The sequence below is a fragment of the Pelodiscus sinensis genome, unplaced genomic scaffold (genome assembly GCF_049634645.1).
Source record: "Pelodiscus sinensis isolate JC-2024 unplaced genomic scaffold, ASM4963464v1 ctg53, whole genome shotgun sequence".
Lineage (NCBI taxonomy): Eukaryota > Metazoa > Chordata > Testudines > Trionychidae > Pelodiscus > Pelodiscus sinensis.
In genome coordinates this window covers 828,480-848,788 of record NW_027465900.1, presented here as the reverse complement: position 1 = coordinate 848,788, position 20,309 = coordinate 828,480, and the positions used below count along the sequence as shown (strand labels likewise).

At 43.4% G+C, this 20,309-nt stretch overlaps 1 protein-coding gene across 2 annotated transcripts in view; it reads left to right on the top strand.

Annotated features, from left to right (window-relative positions):
- Nucleotides 1–15,400, top strand: part of LOC102463666 (leucine-rich repeat and calponin homology domain-containing protein 2) — a 53,196-nt gene extending 37,796 nt beyond the window's left edge. For both annotated transcript variants that reach the window (XM_075916258.1, XM_075916257.1), the window contains 4 exons: nt 803–915; nt 2,361–2,498; nt 2,809–2,886; nt 4,208–15,400. In XM_075916258.1, coding sequence (XP_075772373.1) covers nt 803–915; nt 2,361–2,498; nt 2,809–2,886; nt 4,208–4,327 — 449 coding nt within the window. In that variant the 3' untranslated portion in view covers nt 4,328–15,400. The remainder of the gene's footprint in view (nt 1–802; nt 916–2,360; nt 2,499–2,808; nt 2,887–4,207) is intronic.
- Nucleotides 15,401–20,309: the final 4,909 nt, after the last annotated feature.

The following is a 20,309-nucleotide window of genomic DNA, read 5'->3' as shown; positions in this document are numbered from 1 at the left end:
AGAGCTGCCTGTGTAAGCGCTTCCTAGCCAGAGCCTGCCTCTGGCACCCTCTCCCTTATTGCCCCCCCAACTACCTGCCCCGGGCTACCACCCAAATCCTATGTGCCCCCTTTCCTCCTCCCAGGTCTCAACTGCCTCCCAGGCCTTTTACCCCTTCCTAAAGCACCTCCCCTGGTCCTCTCCTGCACTCCAGTCTCATACCCCAAATCACAACCTCCTTCTTCACCCAAACTTCCTCTCAGACCCCACAACCCCTCCTGCACCCCACCCTAAGCTCCCTTCTGCATCCAACCTTCATCCCAGACCCCACACCTCCTCCATAGAAGTGAAGCCCTTGACCACTTTCCCAAAGTCTTGGAGTGGCCCCCCATTAAACATTATTGCTACCCCTACTCTTGCTTGTGGCTTCATAAACTTTCCCCTGTGACCTGTTTTTAAATATTTAAAAAAATAATTTAAGGTTATAAATAAATGTAAGGAGTTCCTTCCACAACAGTTCTACCCGGGGCTACAGTTAAAAAGCTGTAAGAAGAGATATTTTCAAAAATGAGTGTGGTATGCCCTTGCAAAAATGAAAGTATAGTACTGTATCAGACAGATTTCCAAGCACAAATGCAGCCATTTGAAGGAAGAGCCAATGTGCTTAGCTTTGAAAATTTAACACCTAAAGACTTCATGTTGCTGCTAGCCATTGAGCCTTGTGTTCTCGTAGTCACTTCATCGGATTGAAACATACTTGTCTTTACTGATGTATTTTTTCCCCGTGGTGGTGGTGGTCCAAATATTGTCTGTTTTATCTCAGCTTTCAGCCGTTCCTCTCGCCAGGACTATGGATCAGCAGACCCTGGATTTACAATGAGGAGGAAAATGGAGCATTTAAGGGAAGAAAGGGAGCAAATAAGACAGCTTCGCAATGTACGTGCCTATGACTTGCTGTCTGGGCTCAGGCTGGGGGGGCACACCCTGTGTTCAGTGAGCTTGCTTTTGCTTTGCACCAGTTTGTTTTCTATTTGTTGTTATAAAACCTTTTCTGCATGGCCCAGGGATTGCAGACAGCGGTGCAAGGGTGATGACTGCAGTGTTGTAACTCTGCCTTAGGAGTTGGTACATAACAGGTTTGTCCTGCCAGGGTGGCAGAAGGATGGCAGTGAGGCTACAGAAAAGGGGATGCAGTTGGGATGCCCTTACACCATGTCAATCTGGGCCACACCTTTGGCCCTTGAGAGATACATGTTGCTGTAACATGGCACAAGGAGAATGGTGAGCTGTGCACTCTGGTGTGTATCGGAAGAGTTGGCCCTGGGTTTCAAATCCTGATCATTGAATAATCAAATATAATTTGCGGGTAGGACTTTTGCAGAAAAGAGTGTGGATAATGTCAGTGTTTTGAAGAAATGTTTTACTATATGGTTCTCTACTGGCAAACATTTTGTAAGTTATGTTCATTATAAAAAAAGTTTTACCTCTTTTTATGCTGTTATTAAATAGTGGTTAGACAATACTGAAACTTAGAACAGTCGGTTCTTCTGGATGTCTTAAATTAATCCTCCGATTGCCAGCTGCGGTCATTGGAGACTGTACATGTCTAAAGGACACATGATGTACAGCGAGTTCAATTAAACACCAAATCTGTCATAGATAATACCAGGAGAGCAGCTCCAGCTTCTGCTGTAGTAACATTTTGCTCATGCCCAGTTAAGGTGTTGAGGAGCAGTGCTCCTAAGGTGTATAATGTAGTGTGCTTCCTGCCCCTTTTTCCATGAAGGCTTGTTGTTTGGATGGTGGAAAGCACTTCCTCCTTCTCCCGATCTCTTGCTACACGAGTGTAGGTACTTCCATCCCTCACAGATCAGCTATCTCTTGTTGAATGGGTGACCCCTCCCCCCTACTCCAAAATACGCCTGTACGCCAACCCTGTGTTGTATGTGACCCCTCCAATAGAAGAAAAAAAAGTTGTTGCCCACGAATAACATGAATCAAACCCATAGCCTCCATATCTGCACGAGGCTAATGCTGCTTTTAGTCTGACATGTCTACCTACAAATCCTTCACCTTCAAAGAATTAATGTGCTAGCTCTCTATTCTATGGGCATTGACAGGAGCAGTAGATCTGCATGGGTGAACAGAGCACCATGGTAGCAGCTGCATGAGCTGCTACCTCAGTATACTTGTGAACATAGTCACATCATCAAAAACTGAGCTGGAGAAAAAACGGTTAATTATACAAAGACTGGATGCAGTAGCATAAGTCTCCACTTAGTATTGCGATTTTTAAACATGGATTATTGGATTATAAATGAAAGTAAAATTTCCTCAACTGTGGGACTGTTTTTACTGTGGACTTCTCTTCTGCTTGACAGAATCTTGAGTCGAGGTTAAAAGTCATTTTGCCAGATGACATTGGAGCAGCATTGATGGATGGGGTTGTTCTTTGCCATTTAGCCAATCACATAAGGCCACGTTCTGTTGCAAGTATTCATGTACCATCACCAGCAGTGGTGAGTCAGCTACATCATTTGTTTTTGATTGGAAGTGAAAGCAAACTGTTGGAAGTCAGCACTAGGAAATTGTGAATTCTCTTCCCCATATTAAATGGTTATATTATCAATTTCATCTTATTTTAGGATGCAATAAACAAGTATTTGTTGCTGTATTAAGGTTCAAGGGTTTAGTAGACTATTATGTACCAAGTCTTTACAAAATTAGTTTAGTAACTTGTTTTCTAATACAACTGTTACTATATTTGCATCATGATTATAAAGTCTTTTTATAAATGCATAACAGAGATCTAACATCCTATCTTTACAGCCTAAACTCAGTATGGCAAAATGCAGAAGAAACGTTGAAAACTTTCTTGATGCTTGTAAAAAATTGGGCGTTCCACAGGTATTAATAACTTTATTGATTAATACACTTAATAATCCCAGACAGGGTGAGTCAGCATTTATTTTTCTGGGTTATTTAGAGAGCCTAGTGGATAAAATAGCAAAAAGGGAGTTGGGAGTCCTGTGTTACATTCCTAGCTCTGCAGCTGGCTTGCTGGGTGACCATGGCCAGGTCCCTTCCAGTTTCAGGGGTAATGAAATTGATCATCTGTATAAAATGCTTTAAGATCTGCTAGTGAAAAGCACTATAGGGGGTGGGTGTGTGTGTGTGTGTGTAAGTGTAACCGGGATGAAAGGGATTTTGCAGATCACAAGGTGCATTGACAGATACGTGGAAGAAGCTTGCTTGGCTCTCATGTGCCTCACCTCTACTCCTTGTTGCTAGTCCCTCACTTTCCTTTTACCCATTTTCATTCTTCCATCCCACTCCCTTTCCCCCTCCCCCCCATGACAGGAAATATTATGGGCCAAATTTTCTTCTCTGCATGAGGGGACAGGAAATTCCATGAGTTTGTGTTTTCAGTAGCCGCATGACTGTTCTTCCAGTGGCTGTTTAACTCCACGTCAGTAGGACGGGGAGGTGATTTAACACTGAAACCCATAGTTCCGAAGTATAGCCCTGTACTTCTGCACTGCTTGTGCGCCCATCCTTCATATGAGCACAGCTCCTACAGAAGTCATGTTCCCAATGACTCCCTGAAAGGCTGCTACCCACAACTCCAATTTGGTAGAGCAAAGAGGTTCATGTGGAGTGCAGTGCTTGTAAGAGAATTCCTATGGGTTGCGTGGGAGGTGATTCATTTTTTAATTTCAACCCACCAGCAGACTGTAATCATCTTCACAGACAAATCATAGTGGAGCTTCTTCAGGGACAATGAAGGAAGAAGTCTGACACCGAACCCGCACTACCTTACCCTCGCTCAGTTTTGTTCCCCCATGAGAGCATCTAGGAGTCTCTGGCCCTAAATCTTCAGTAAACTAAAACTGTCAGAAGCTTCTTTATTCTTAAACATTTTCACACACACAGACACACACCCTTAATTTTTGTTTTGCTCTAATTTACCAGGTTTTTTATATTTGTGTGTAATTTTTTCACACTACAGTTATCAGATCTTAGGTGAGATATAATTAACTTCTGAGCACCTTGTCATACTTAATAATATTGCTGTAGAGGTAGATGCATATGCAAACTTATTGACTAGCGAAGATTTCAGAACAATCTCTAATTAGTCACAGTGAGTTCTTTGAGTGATGAAGTCTTCTAAAAGTACAAGCAATGCAGAATGATTGAAATATGATGCATGTACCATTTTATTTTTCAGGAAAGGCTTTGCCTGCCTCATCACATTTTGGAGGAAAGGGGTCTAGTGAAAGTTGGTCTTACAGTTCAAGCTTTGCTTGAACTACCTTCATCTAAAGCATCCCAGCTTTCCTCTGTCTAACGTGACTTTTGAAAACCAGGCAACTTATCATTGGTCTGTTGCTGCCAAGCAGTTCTGCTTCCTGAATGGGAACAGCCAAGCCATCAGAAGTAGTTTGTGCCCACACACTTTAAACAGAGCCTTACTTTGGAAAGATACATACAAACTTTAATTTCAAACTGACAATTACCTGAATATAAAGTTGTTCTGATGTTTTAAAACTTGGATGCACAAGAGAGTTTAACGGCATCAGATTCTGTGTCCAGGTAATATAAGTTCCCAGTTTTCCATTAATATTTCATGACCGTATTTTTAAAAGCTGGATTTTTTTTTACTATAAATGCTGTTTTGTTTTATAAAGAATAATATGCACAGCAAACAAAGCCCTACTATAAAAAGTTTGTCAATCATTTGGTTCAAGTGTAAAGATAAAACAAAAGCCTCGCTACAGTATGATGGTGAAAATCTGAGTGACACATCACATTGAATCCATTTTTGTTTCATATAACTCTATATTTGAGTTCTTTATTTCTTGCACTTCTGACTGTAATTTATATACTTCTAACATCTCCATTATTTAGTTGGATGTATAATAATTACACAAAACATTATATAGCAAAAAGGGTTTTTCCAACCTAAGTTCGTGCCAAACTATTTTTTTAGTTGTACTGTAGATTGTTTACATGTGAAGTGCCTGTGTAATTGATGACTCTTGATAGTCTTAAACATTTTTGCAATTTCTTTTTCTGAACTAGATGCAATGGGAATTTTAAAATATTTTAATAGTTTTTTGTAAGGTCAGTAAATGATGCTTCACATTTTTGGTGTTATATGTTTTAAGTTGCACAAATTAATTATGTTGTCTAATGATTGGAAAATAATGTAAATACATGTTATTTATGCTATTTAATTTAGTAATACCCAATCACTTTTGTTTTAATGTATTGTTAACAAAAATTGTCACTTTGAGTTATTTTTTCCTTGTTTGGGACAAACCATGATGTCCAGAGATAAATCAGAAGGGTGTGGGCTAGGGACCAGTACGTAATAATCATTAAGGATGTTTTGATAAAGCTGCCAAAATCTCAGGTTTATGCTGTGACTTTCAGAATTTTACATTATGTTGGTCCATTAGATTTGTACATTATCAGAAATCACCACAAGTTAGATTAAAAGAGGGGGCTAGGAATCTTTATATTTTTCCAGCGTTTACAGGTTTGTTTGAGAGGGACTTAATTTGGGAAAAACTGCCTGCATGTCACGTCGCACATTCACTTTGCACCAATGCTTCTCATTTGCACCATTGTCGCCAGTTATCAGCGGTTAACTCTGTGCTGAAAATGTCACACACTTTGGGATAAATGTAAAAACAAAAAATCCCACAACAGAAACTTTTTCATACTTGGCTAGATATAAGTACTTGCTTCTACATCTTTTCTGACTGATATATCCCCACAGTGTTCTGAGAACTTTCAAAATGATAGACAGTTGACTCCCTTTCTTTCTGATGTGGTTCTGTTTTTTTCCTTCCTCCCAAACAAATTTACCTTCTTAGTAAATATATGACTCAATGAAAAATGGTTGGTTCTGGGTCAGTGTGTTTTCAGACAGTTACTTTAGACCAAGGGGTAAAATTTTGTGTGCCAGATGATGTCAAGATAATTAATTGATGCTCTTTTGCCAATTGACCTAAAACTGTTTTGTTACATTTGGCTAAGGAATAAGGAAGAAAATATTGATTTGGTTTTTCCTTGCTGTCTTTAATTGAAGCAATAAAGCCAGGTGAGAAGACTGCCTAGAGCAGGGGGCTGGACTTGATGACCTTCTGAGGTCTCTTCCAGTTCTATGATTCTATGATAAGACAAACAAACATCTTGATAGCTAAAATATCTAGAAGATACAATTATTTTAATGCTCTTTAACTAAAATCCATTGAAATTAAAATAATTCATGGAGTTTTGGTAGCATATGCTGTTTATAAAGTGTATTCTGAGATACAGCTCATTAAAAAAACCCAATGCTCTCTTTATAAAATCATTCCTATATAACAACATCTGGTACTCATGCACAAATTGAAAACGGCTCATTAATGTTTGGCCATTAAAATAAGTTTAATTTACCTTTCCTCTAAATTATCCTTTTTATTTATCTTAATTCACATTCATAGGAGAGATTCATTTAAAAAATGAAGGGGTAAATGTATTCTCATTTTACATGCATGCAATATCAGGGAAAAATTAAATTTAGTTGAGATTAAAATGAACAAGCAAATTTAGTTTAGTAAGCAGATTTTGGGTTGTTACGTTGTGCAGGTACCGGGTTGGGGAGCACTCACCACCCAGTTCCTGCACAGCCGGATGAGCGCTCCCCCTGCCCCGTCCTACGGCTGCGGAGGAATCGGGTGGTGAGCTGGTGTGTTTAAAAAAAAAATTGTATACCCCGTGGAGGGGTGGGGGAGGGTGGGGGTTTGTAAAAACGAATATAACCCATGGGTTATATTCGCTAAATTACAGTAAGTTTCAGACTTATGTAATCGCTAAACTGGATAATGCAAACGCTTGTTGGACTGTTTAAATACGTTCACCAGTCCTCAGTGACATTTCAGTTTTCCAGATGGAATTAAGTTTCCTCTGCAAAGTCTGCTGAATACAACGCAAGCCTCACTTAATACCACTTCTAGTCAGTTTGTTTTGTGTATCTTTTGTGGAGTATTGTAATGTGTGAAGAGAGGAAAATGTTTTATGTCTGAATGTAAACACTAAGTCTAGCTGTCAGAGTAGTGTACGCTAGCTTCACTTCAAAAAAAAAAAACAAAAACCAGTTTTCCCTAAAGAGCTTTAAATAGTTTGACAGTTAAAAAAATACTGTTGATATCATTACTATATTTCATTTACATTTGACTGTTCATACGTACAGTGAAATAATTAAGAAATTTTTAATATTTAAAATGTTCATAATCATAAGTATTGCTGAAATAGCTTTGCTTTGTTATAGAAACTATCCAAGCCCCCGTTTACCCCCTCTGAAAGGAATCAAACCTGAGAGAAGAGGCGAAGCATGGAGGATACTCCAAGATTCTTCTTGGGGAATTTCCTGCTTATCGGGTCACATTAGAAAAGTTTGGTGTCCTTTAGAGTGAGCCCATAAATCTACAAGGAAAGGACACCAAGATCTGCATGGTTCTCTTCAGTTCCCCCCCCAGACGTAGTATGGCTTTGGAGCACCGTGCTGAAATTAGCTATGCTGCCCCATAGCCATTTGGTAGCGTACACCTGGGAGAATTCTGTGCCCCAAATTAAAAATTCTGCACAGTGTTAAAATTCTGCTTTTGTCAAAATAACATTACGTAATCACATCACTTTCAATTATTTGGGTAATTTGTTTCAAAACACCTTTCAGCAACTACGTCTGCAACAATGCAGACTGCCCAAAAGATTCCCGCCCGGAGGCAGAACGTTAAAGCCCTACAACAACCTAGTCCCTGTTACGCTGGCTTCTCCCTCTGAGCCAGGCTGTGGAGCACCCCATGGCCCATACGTCTGCACCACCTCTCCCCTCAGAGCCCAGCCATGGGGCACCCCCAGCCCAGACACCCTCACCCCAAAAAAATCCTCTGCAGGGTTCCCTGGTACAGACCCCCCCTACCCTGAGCCCAGTCACAGGGTCAGACACCTGCTCCCCAGCCCAGACACTTGCACCTCCTCCTGCCCAGGGATTTAGAGTCTCATGCTGGCTCACAGGCTTGTATGGAGTTTCCTGCATGCTGGGAACCGCAGCTGCCCAGAACATGCCCTCTCCGCTCTAGCAAGATCCTGTATTGGAGAGCTGGGCTTTGTTGGACCCAGTGGTCCCAAATGTCAGCCAGCAGTTCTGTAGCACCAGTTCTGCAGGGAAAAAGGGAATTCTGCACAGATTGTGCATTGCAGATGATGCAGGATTGCCCCAGGAGTGGTGGCAGCTTCAGAAGCGACTGACAAGGGATCCATGCTTTTAAGAGATGAAGGAACAATACCCCCAATCTGGAAATGGGAGAGGCATTACTGCCTACAGCCCATCTTTTCCCCCCACCTCGGACTGCCATCCCCACGACTGCAATTCAGAGGGCGAGGGAGTGGCAAGGTTCCTTAGGGCTCTCATGGATGATGGCTAGATTTCTGTGCACAAATCAGAGTTCTGACCGGGATGCAGTGTGGCAGGGCCTGGCCTTTCCCTCGGGTTAGTCCAGCCCGCTCAGTGGAAGTCACAGTCCCTGTCGTCCTCTCATAACAGGCAAGGAGAAAGCAGCCCAAGGATGCCCCCAGCTTTCATCATGGACTGTGATATTGCATGTTTGGAATTTTTCTTAAATGTCACTAATCACAAGTAGTCGCCATATAATACTTTTATTTATTATCTATCTCCATTTCTAGCTGCATCTGCTTACAGACTCACTAACTTTCCCCTCTCATGCCCCCAGTAACCTTCCCCCCATTAGTTTTTCACATGGGAAACTGTCACATAGTTCAGCAGTGAGGCGTCTAAGAGATCCCCACATCCTGCCCATTAGAAACACTGTTTCCATTCTGTGTAGGACCGTGTGTGGTGACACGGATTGCACCGTTTGGTGAGGGCTTCAGAGCACTCAGCATTGGCTTGACTTGAGTAGGACTAGTTATGCCAACAGTAAGAGCTTTAGGGAATCTCACTCATTAAGGCTTGACAGTTACAGTGCTGTAGGAGTTATTTACGAACTAATTATTCAAAGCCAAGTTACTGCAATAAAACCACAGTAAGGCATGTTTAGTGATTTATTACATGTCTGAACATACCAAAATGTTTTCTTTGGCCCCAGCATGTTGTCTTTTTCCCCATAGATGGACAGGGTATTGGCATGGCTCCAGTGCAACCCACAGGAATGTTGTGTCCTTCAAGGGGTAAGATTATTAGTGAGGTCGTTTCTAGTTGATTGTACCCTGTTTTAAGTAATGGCATTAAAGTGTTTAGTTCAAGGTGACAAAATGACTTCAACCTGTCAGAAATACACGTACTGACATGTCTCAGTGGTTTGCATATAGATAATTAAAGGTTGGAGTGGCTAGATCTGTGACTTTGATTTGCACTGTACATAGGACTGCAGGTCATTGACCGACAAATAGGCTCAGATATGTCCAGATTTTTAAAGCTCTTCCATAATATAACCAGGAAGGACCTACCTCAGAGGTGGCCAACCTGTGGCTCCAGAGCCATACGCGGCTCCTTGCTTAGGTACCAAATCCAGGGCTGCAGCTACAGGTGCCAACTTCCCACTGGGCTGGAGGGTGCTCACTGTTCAACCCCCAGCTCTGCCCTAGGCTCTTTCCCCCTAGGATCCTGCCACTTCCTACCCTCTCCACAGAGCCTGTCACACCCTTGCTTCCCCCCTCCAGTGTCTGCCACTGAGACACAGCTGATCCCAGTGGCAGGAGGAAAAGAAGGAGGCACTGACTGGTGGGGCTGCCAGGGGCTGGGATGTGCTGAGAGCGGTGGTGGGGAGATGAGCAAGGCTGGTGACATAGAACGGTGGCTCTTTGTCAATGTGCGTTGGTACATTCTGGTTCCTCCTCAGGTTTAGGTTGGCCAGCCAGACCTACATAATGTACTGCATAAAGGAGTAGGTTAAGAAAGGAATAGTAGTAATCGTTTAGCTGTATCATGAATTGTAAGGAAGTGCCAGGAAGACGGGAAGAGCTGCAGGGTCTCAGTGTGGACAAGACGAGGGTGCAGGAAGGAGCATTATTTTAGGATTACTAGGAACTAGGGAACCTTTCGAGAAAAGAAGGCCTAAAATGGAATCATCATTTCTTGCATGTGAAATTCAAACTGGTAGAGCGGAGCACATGGTCCATTAGGGATGAATTTAAGTGGGATATTCTATATCCTAGTGAAAAGGAGAAGAAAGAAGTTTGGAAAGTACATATTGGAGCAAGGGAGGAGCAGTAAAACATAAGAATCCCTTCAAATATAACACATGAATGAAAGCAAGAACTGAATAACAAAATGTAAGTGCTTATATAAAATATGAGACGTTTAAATACTAACATGGGTGAACTAAATTGCCGGGCATTAAATGAGGATATTGATATAATAAACATCCTGAAAACTTGGATGAAGATAATCAACGGAGGACACAAATACCAGAATCCAAAGACATATGAAATGATGAAGTCTAAATGGATTTTTTATTACTCAAGAAATAGATCTTGGATTCATTGTGGATAGTTCTCTGAAAACATCTGCTCAATGTGCAGCAGCCAAAATAGCAAAAAGAAATGAGAAACCATAAGGAAAGGGATAGATAAGAAGATAGTGTCATCGTGATATTACACACATTTGTACTACTGCATGCCTTTCTGGTCACTCCATCTCAAAAAAATATTAGAATTAAAAAAGATTCAGAGGACAGTAAAACTTATTAGGAGTATGGAACAGCTTCCATATGAGAAGAGATTTAAAAAGACTGGGAGTGTTCAGCCAAAGAAGAAAACGACTAAATGTGAGTGAGAGCGGTCTGTAGAATCATGACTGGTGTGGAGAAGTGTTATTTCCCCCTTTCCGTAAAGCAAGAGCCAGGGGCCCCAGGATGACATTAATCGGCAGCAGGCTGGAAACAGATGTTTCGCACCGAGCACAGCCAGCCTGTGGGACTTGCTGCCTGGGAACGCTGTAAAGGCTAAAAGTCTCTAGTCCTTTTCTGACCCTAGCTGTAAGTTCAAGAACCATTAGTGGCCATTAGCCAAGATGATCAGGGATGCAGCCCTGTGCTCTGGGTGTCCCTAAAGCTCTAGCTGCCAGAAGCTTGGACTGAAGGGACCAGGGGATGGCTCCTTCGAAATTGCCTTGTTCTAATCATTCTCTCTGAAGCATCTGGCTGTGGGCACTGTCAGAAGACAGCACATGTCCATTCTGCTCTTCCAGGCAAGTCCTCCGTAGGCCACTCTTCATAAAGGGCCACTCTTCTTTGCCTCTACCTGGAGTTTATCCCTAAAATAATTTGAGGTTCACATAAAACAAGCTCCTTATTGGGATTTTTCCCAAAACAGCAATGCTGCTGAGGAGGAGAGTGGACGTCACTCTCTTGATGTCCAACAGGCACTGGCACGCTGTGTGCAGAGAATGAAAGCAAATAGGAACCCACCAAGACTGTTTAGCACCTTATCAGAGCAATCAAGGACTCCAGGATTATCCATGCACAGACTCTGCAAAAGGAACTCAAGCTGCACCATCCTTTCCTCCCAAGTAACATGTTTCTCTCTCACATCTCGGAAGGGGGGAGAGCCCGATTCCCTGGAGTACAGACAAACCTCTACAACCATGGCGTCCAACCAGCTCTGAAGCAGTAGCCACTATAGTGGCCCACACTCCACTGGCCAAATAGCCACATTGTTTGAGCCAATTTGCCACATGTGGCTAATGGTTAGTATGTTGGACACCACGGCTCTACAGCATCTCTGAGATGAACTCTACTAGCTGTATCCACAAGGCAGCTACTTTGGAACTCGCCATATATTCAGATGCTACACGTTGGCCCATACCTGTGCTGCAGATATAGCTGTGGGAACAGACATGCATGCCCTCTTCATCCTTGTGAAGCAGGAGGTGGAGACTACTGCTTACTAATTTCCCATGTGTGGGGTGCACATAGGAGCCGTCACTCAAAGAAGAAATGGAAGCAGGTTACCTGGAAGTGGAGGTTTTTTGATATGGGTGGTCCCTAATTGTATTTCACTGCCCACTCCATCCCCTTTGCGGTGGCTGATGGCTGGATTTGCTGTAAGAACAGACTAAAAAAGCATCTGTCTGCACGGTGCCTTATACTCTTGGTTCAGAGCATGAGGAGAGCAACTGCACACATGTAAACCAACAGACGTTGCTTACTAAAAATCTTCAGAATCATGGGTGGGGCATATCCTTACCCACGTGTGGAACACAGATAAAGACCACACATCCTGAAGAACCTCTAGTTAGAGGTAAGCAACCTCTCAACCATTTTCTGCACTGAGTTAGTCCGAGGTGTGCATCCTTTTTGGAAATCCTGATCTGTTACTTCCAACAACTTCAGCTGAAAATGGCATGCTGGTTGTTTTAAAAAGTCTCACGTAAATAAAGGAATACCACTGAGCTCTGAAATTGTAAAGGGTATGGACCATTAGAACTTGTCAAGAGGATATGTACAGTTTTGTGGGGCATAGAATTTCCAGCAGGGTGTCTGTGGGCTGCACTGCAGACCAGATTTATTCAGAGGATAAGTTAGCCTGGTGCAGCAATGGGAGTGGGGAGAAGAGCGGGCAGATGGCTTGGAATTAGTGTAGTTCTCGGGGGAAGGCAACAGCTCCCAGTTCTGGACCCACGTCTCTCTGTAAAGGCCATAGCAAGTATAGAATTGGCTTCCTGAGTCTCCCAAAGGCTAGGGAATCTAGTCCTGCAAGGCGTTCATGGCTCGCTGCCTTAGCTCTGCCAAGCGTCCTTTCCAGCCATTCCTCCCACCCCTTGTGACCATGCTTGTGGGATGACAGTAACATCTGCTCGCTCCCTCTTCATCTCACTGATTGAGCTCCATGTTAGAGATCAGAAACAAGGGAGGGGACATTGAGGTCACAAAGTCCTTTTCGTGTATTTCCTTTTTGCCAGCCACCAAGGAAAGAGAGATCCCTTCCCATGCCTTTCTGGGCACATCTACCCTTCCTAGAGCATTGGGCAGCACCCAACCAGGGCCTGCCCCGAGATCAGTTCTGCAAACGAAATTCCTGTGTACACGTAAGGGGGCTAGGATTCGGTGGCTGAAAAAACCCAACGCCTCTTTTCTGGAGCAGTATCCTTTGCAGGGACAGCAGATAGTTATTGGGGGAAGTGAAAGCTGAGTGCGCATTTTCCAGTAATTTTCACACGCACACACAAAAATACTGTTATCCTGGACTCCTGAAAGGAATGTTCATCGAGAGAATGCAGTGCTGCGAACAAGAAGACATTTCCCTGGTGTTAGTTGCTTCTCTACTCCAGTTTGTCCTCATATGAAAAGAAACCGTGTTACCACTCCTGGCCATTACATGCCTAGCACATAGTTTAACATAATATGCACGCAATACATTTATAGTGGCATCTTCACACTGGTGGGGAAAACATGTATATCGAATGCACAGCATTTTTTAAAAAATACACTGTTTTATGTAGCTATTTTGGTGATATGCATGTGAAAAGAAAACATTACGCTTTTATTTCTAATGTGGAAATTGTTCTTTCCACATTGGCCCCGTGTCTAAAATCAAGATGCTTCCTTCTTAGTTTAATTCAAGTCAATGGCTTTAATTTTTACTTCGTAGACTAGTGCTTTGTATGGGTTTAAGAAGATACTTTCTATAGAGCATTTCTGTTAACACACACTGAAATTGTAGTTTTGTTACACTGTGTTTCACTGTCTTTTTTTGTTATTTTCTAAAACACACTTGAGTTCATAAAAGCCACTTGATCATTTTTAGGTGGAGGAGAAAGCAATAATGACCAAGATGGCATCAGTCACTATGTCTACACTGTAATGCTATTTCAGGATACTGGGGTGTCCCAAAATAGCAGTCCATATCTTAACAGCAAGCCTGTTGTTTTGGGCTCATTATTCCGACGTCCCAGTAAACCTCATTCCACAAGGAGTAAGGGATGTTTCTGAATAGCAACTTATTTCAAAATGTGGCTATTTCAAGCGACAATGCAGTGTTGATGCACCCTGAATGATTTTCTAATTGCTTTTAAAGTATATTGAAATTAACAGTTTTCGACAAGCTTTCTTTAAATCTAGCCTTCTGAGCCACACATCTGCCTTGAGGGCGGGGGGCTGGACTCGATGACCTCTCGAAGTCCCTTCCAGTCCTATTATTCTATGATTCTATGATCTGAATGCCAGTCCTCGAAAAGCTTTAGAAAACATCCTTATTTTTCTGAGAAGTCATAAAAAAGCAGAATTGTTGAAACCTCACACAAATTAAATCCTGATGGGTGATGTTCTAACCCATTGAAATCAGTTTCAAAACTCTGCGTGACTTCAGGGGAACTTCCCCAGAGCATGTATTACAGAGCAACCTATCTGACACAATCTGTTGGCACTTAAGATACAGTTAAGGCTTCCCTAGGGGAAGTGTAGTAATATCAAACAGCCAGACAGATCAAGTACATGGTGGTAACCACGCAAGTGTGTGTTTCTGTTGAGGGGGGGGGGGTTCGTTTAAATCAGTCATTTGCCTAGAATGGCAGTTTTTGTTTTGGGCCTGACCATGTAGCTGAGACATGGAATTGATGCTGGACCGTGGAAGTTCTGTTGGTAAAGCGCAGGAAGGATCAGGCCTTTCTTTGTAAGTATTAGTACAGGTTTGTTTAGTAAACCCGTATACTGTAGTAAGCATTGATAGGGCATTGCCACAAGAGGGGAGGTTTCCATGTGGCCCCTGTTTTGTGTTGCATCTACAGTATATGTGTGTACTGTCTGTGTAGTACGTACACAGACATTGTAAAGGGATTGTTTGGTGACTAGTGTGGGATTCATGTGAATTTTAACTATTGTGTAATCTGTAGAGCCAAGAACATGTGATTGCTTAAAAACCATGTTACAAGATCAGTTGGTCAGTATTCACATATTTTGTTTTGTACATTTTTTATTTCTTATGAAACTCAGAAAACACAATATAACCAAATCAGCAACATGTAAATGTATGCAAAATTTACAGTGATTCTGAGTCAGATATCTGGAAAGTGATCATATAAGTAGCAGCAAATGCTTAAATTGTGTTAAATATTTGTAACACAACTATTTGATATTGCATTTTAATCCATTCTGCATTTCATATTCCATAACCCTTATCCCTCCGTTTTGAAGTTCGCCTACATGTACAATTCTGTATCTTGAGTCTTTTAATTTTCAGGACTTCCATTATTGCTGGTGCTTCCAACGTGCATCTGTTTCTTTGGAAAACAACTCTACTGTTATTTTTTGTAAATAGTTTTGTATTGAATTTGCATGGATAAACCCCTCCCCCCGCCCAAAACCAGTGTATATATTCTATGTATAAAATACAAACTGTTTCATAACTTCCACGTAGCCGAGTTATTCATTTTAATCGTTTGTCTAATGATGTGTGACTTATCAAATTCTGATTTACCTGCTGTTCAGCCAAATCCCCTTTTAAAGCAGGGGTGGGGAACCTTTTTCCATCAGAGGCCACTAACCCACAACAAAAGGGAGTCGCGGCCACACACGGCGCGGATGCAAGCTCTAGGAGGGTTAGGGTGAGGAAGGGGGTTCTGACCTTGGCCAGGGGTTTTGGGGGAGGGTTCAGGCTGAGGCTAGAGGTTCAGGTGTGGGGGGAGTTAGGGTACTGGTTCTAGCCAGAGCCTGTTCCCTCAAGTGCTCCCAATTGGACGCACAATGGTGCTCAGGGAGGCTACCCCCGCCCTGATCCCATGCTGCTCCCAGAAGCTGCCACAGCGGCACTGCATCTTTCCTGCAGCGAGGCAAGCTGGCACTTGCAGTTCCAGCCTGGGACGGGGGGGAAGGGGACGTGCTGACACTCGGGGCTTCCGGTCCACAGCCAATTTCTGCACCACAGACCGCCCCAAAGAAAGCAGGGACCTGATCCGGCCACAAGTCTCCCACCCCTGTTTTAAAGGCCAGTGCTCATGTCTGAGGCAACAATGAAGAGTTTTTACAACACAACTTTTGTTCTCAGAGAACCATAGAGCTGGAAGAGATCGCAGGAGGTCAAGTCCAGCCCCCTTCCCAAGGCAGGACCAATCCCAACTAAATCAACCCGGCCAGGGCTTTGTCAAGCCGAGACTTAAAAACCTCCAGGGATGGAGATTCCACCCCCTCCCTAGGGAACCCATCCCAGTGCTTCACCACCCTCCTAGGGAAATAGTTTTTCCTAATGTCCGACCTAGACCTCCCCCACTGCAACTTGAGCCCATTGCTCCTCTTCTGCCATCTGCCCCCACTGAGAACAGCCTCTCTCCATCCTCTTTGGAACCTCCCTTCAGGAAGTTGAAGGCTGCTCTCAAATCCCCCCTCACTCTTCTCTTCTGCAGACTGAACAAGCCCAAATCCCTCAGCCTCTCCTCGTAGGTCATGTGCTCCAGCCCCCAAATCATTTTGGTGCCCTCTACTGGACCCTCTCCAATGCGTCCACATCCTTTCTATAGTGGGGGCCCAGAACTGGACACAATACTCCAGATGTGGCCTCACCACAGCCAAATAAAGGAATAATCACATCTCTGGATCTTCTGGCAATGCTCCTCTTAATGCACCCTAATATGCCATTTGCCTTCTTGGCTACAAGGGCGCCCTGTTGACTCATATCCAGCTTCTCATCCACTGCAACCCCCAGGGCCTTTTCTGCAGAACTGCTACTTAGCCATTTGATCCCCAGCCTGTAACAATGCTTGGGGTTCTTCTGTCCCAAGTGCAGGACTCTACACTTGTCCTTGTTGAACCTCATCAGATTTCTTTTGGCCCAATCCTCTAATCTGTCCAGGTCACTCTGGACCCTATCCTTGACCTCCAGCGTATCTATCTCTCCCCCTAGCTTAGTGTCATCCACAAACTTGCTGATGGTGCAACCCATCCCCTCATCCAGGTCATTAATAAAGATGTTGAACAAAATCGGCCCTAGAACAGATCCTTGGGGCACTTCACTAGAAATCGACCGCCAACCTGACATCGAGCTGTTGATCGCTACCTGTTGGGCCCGACAGTCTAGCCAGCTTTCTATCCATCTCACAGTCCATTTATCCAATCCATATTTCCTTAACTTGCTGGCAAGAATGTTGTGGAAGACTGTATCAAAAGCTTTGCTAAAGTCAAGGTATATCACATCCACGGACTTCCCCATGTCCACTGAGCCAGTTACCTCAGCATAGAAGCTAATCAGATTGCTCAGGCACGACTTGCCCTTTGTGAATCCATGTTGACTGTTCCTGATCACTTTCCCCTCTTCCAAGTGCTTCAAAATGGATTCCTTGAGGATCTCTTCCATGATTTTTCTGGGGACTGAGGTAAAGCTGAGTGGTTTGTAGTTCCCTGGATTGTCCTTCTTCCCTTTTTTTTTTTTTTTTTTTTTTAAAAGGTGGGCACTACATTTGCCTTTTTCCAGTCATCCGGGATCTCTCCCGATCTCCACGTGTTTTCAAAGATAGTGGCCGAACATTCTGCAATGACATTTGCTAACTCCCTCAGAACACTCGGATGCATTAAAGCCAGACCCATGGATTTGTGTATGTTTAGCTTTTCTAAATAGTTTTTAACCTGTTCTTTCTCCACCGAGGGCTGTCCACCTCCTTCCCATATTGCTTTGCCTAGCGCATTAGTCTGGAGCTGACCTTGTCCGTGAAGACCGGGGCATTGAGTACAGTAATTCCTCATTTAACGCTATAGATGTTTCAGAAAATGATCGTGTTAAGTGAAAACGTGTTATGCGGTGTCAATTTTAGGGTGGCACCTGCTGGCTGCAGAGCACAGACAAGGGTAGTGCTTACTGGTTTTCTATTCACCGCCTCTGAAAGGGAGCACAAAAGACACTCGTTTCCTGGTTTGTATATAACCGTTCTACTGAAGGGAGGAGCACTTTATACCACTGAGTACATTTTCTACTTGGAATGTGAATGCTTAACTGGTTATGGATAATCAGTGGGCTGGAGCAGCCCTCCACCTACCCCCATTTAATTGGTTAACCGATTACACATAATGTTTAACTGATTAACTGGGATTTTACATCCTAATTCCGAGAGAATCTTCATTGCAAGTACCTTTTCCCTCTTAATTGGCGAAGCATCACCATTTATGCAGCCTTTCTTTCCACATCTCACTAGCTCGGGCAGTGACACAGGGCTCTTTGTGTTCACCTGGTTCTTGTGCAACACACTCTTGTGCAATCCCCTATCCCCTCTGCCCCACTCATTCTTAAGGGTGTGCCAGAGCAAGAGTTTGTAGAAGCTGTAAGAAGAGGAGTTTTGTGCACTCACTTGATAAGTTTGAACAACAATCCCTATTGAAATCTCAATATTCTCCTGCCTTTTGCTTGTGGCATCACCAGAAAGTGTAAAAAATAAAACAAAAAATAAATATCTTTGAGACTATATTAAATTGAAATAGCCGATCTAGACTTTACTAACAACGATAAAGTTAGCATTTCAGATAGCTATTAAAAAGTGTGAAGTGATTTCTATAAATCTCAGAGCTGGTTTTTTTTAAGACAGCATGTCAAAGCTGTTCCCAAAATGCATGTGTCATCATTTGATTGCTTTATTTCCAAATGAGGGCTCTGTCAGAATGTAAGTCTCATAGTAATAAATGTTCTGATCCTACAGCTAAGGAGGAAATTGATTTGTACCTTAACTTACGAAGTCATTTCAACACATTCGCCTTTGGAACTGAAAGGCAAACCTCACTGTAGAGTAACACCCCAATAAATTGTAGGTAATAACGAGGACAGCGTGAAAAGAATTAGAAAATATGAATAACTCTGTCCTGCCAGTATTTTAACATTAGCTTTGTTATAAAACGGTTGTTTCTGTAGTATGGCAAAAATCACACCCTTGTACAGCCACAAGATGGCATATGTGCTACCATCCCATAAAAATGTATCAGCCTGAGATTGGGCTGTTGGCATTATTCATAGAGTGGAGGAGCTATGACGTTTACACATCATCCCTAATAAGTGCAAATAAACACAACTATCATAGCTACTTTTCTGTGGCCCTTTCTAACTCTCCAGCAATCGAAACGGAGCCCTGACGTGGAGCTGGTAAGTGCCCTGGAGCTAATGCACCGGCTGCATAGCACTGCTTGCCCTGGTACAACACACTAAGGAAGCCATAGGCAGATTTTGCTTAGCTCTGGTTGGTAACTGCCCTTGAGTTTCATAGAACTGGAAGAGACCTCAGGAGTCATCAAGTCCAGCCCCCTGCCCAAACCAGGACCAATCCCAACTAAATCAACCCAGCCAGGGCTTTGTCAAGCCAGGACTTCAAAACCTCTAGGGATGGAGATTCCTCCCCCTCCCTAGGGAACCCATCCCAGCGCTTCCCCACCCGCCGAGGCTGCATGTAGACTGGCAAGTTGTCTACGCTGGCTGTTTGAATTTCCACAAGAACACTGACTTCCTACTGTCTGAAATCAGTGCTTCTTGCGGAAATGCTGTGCTGCTCCCGTTCGGGCAAAAGCCCTTTTCCGGAAATGCTTTTGCGCAAAAGGGCCAGTGTAGACAGCTGAAAACTGTTTTGCGCAAAAAAGCCCCGATGGCAAAAATGGCGATTGGGGCTTTCTTGCACAAAACCGCGTCTAGATTGGCACGGACGCTTTTCCACAAAAAGTGCTTTTGTGGAAAAGTGTCCGTGCTAATCTAGATGCTTTTTTCAGCAAATGCTTTTAACAGAAAATCATGCCAGTCTAGATGTAGCCCTAGGGAAATAGTTTTTCCTAATATCTAACCTAGACCTCTCCCACTGTAACCTGACCCCATTGCTCCTCGTTCTGTCATCTGCCACCACTGAGAACAGCCTCTCTCCATCCTCTTTGGAACCTCCCTTCAGGCAGTTGAAGGCTGCTCTCAAATCCCCCCTCACTCTTCTCTTCTGCAGACTAAACAAACCCAAATCCCTCAGTCTCTCCTCGTAGGTCATGTGCTCCAGCCCCCTCATCATTTTGGTCACCTTCACTGGACCCTCTCCAATGCGTCCACATCCTTTCTGCCGGGGGGGGGGGGGGGAAGGGCAGAACTGGACACAATACTCCAGATGTGGCCTCACCAGAGCCGAATAAAGGGGACTAATCACTTCTCTAGATCTGCTGGCAATGCTCCTCCTAATGCCCCCTAATATGCCATTAGCCTTCTTGGCTACAAGGGCCCCCTGTTGACTCCTATCCAGCTTCTCATCCACTGCAATCCCCAGGGCCTTTTCTGCAGAACTGCTGCTCAGCCAGTTGGTCCCCAGCCTGTGACAATGCTTGAGA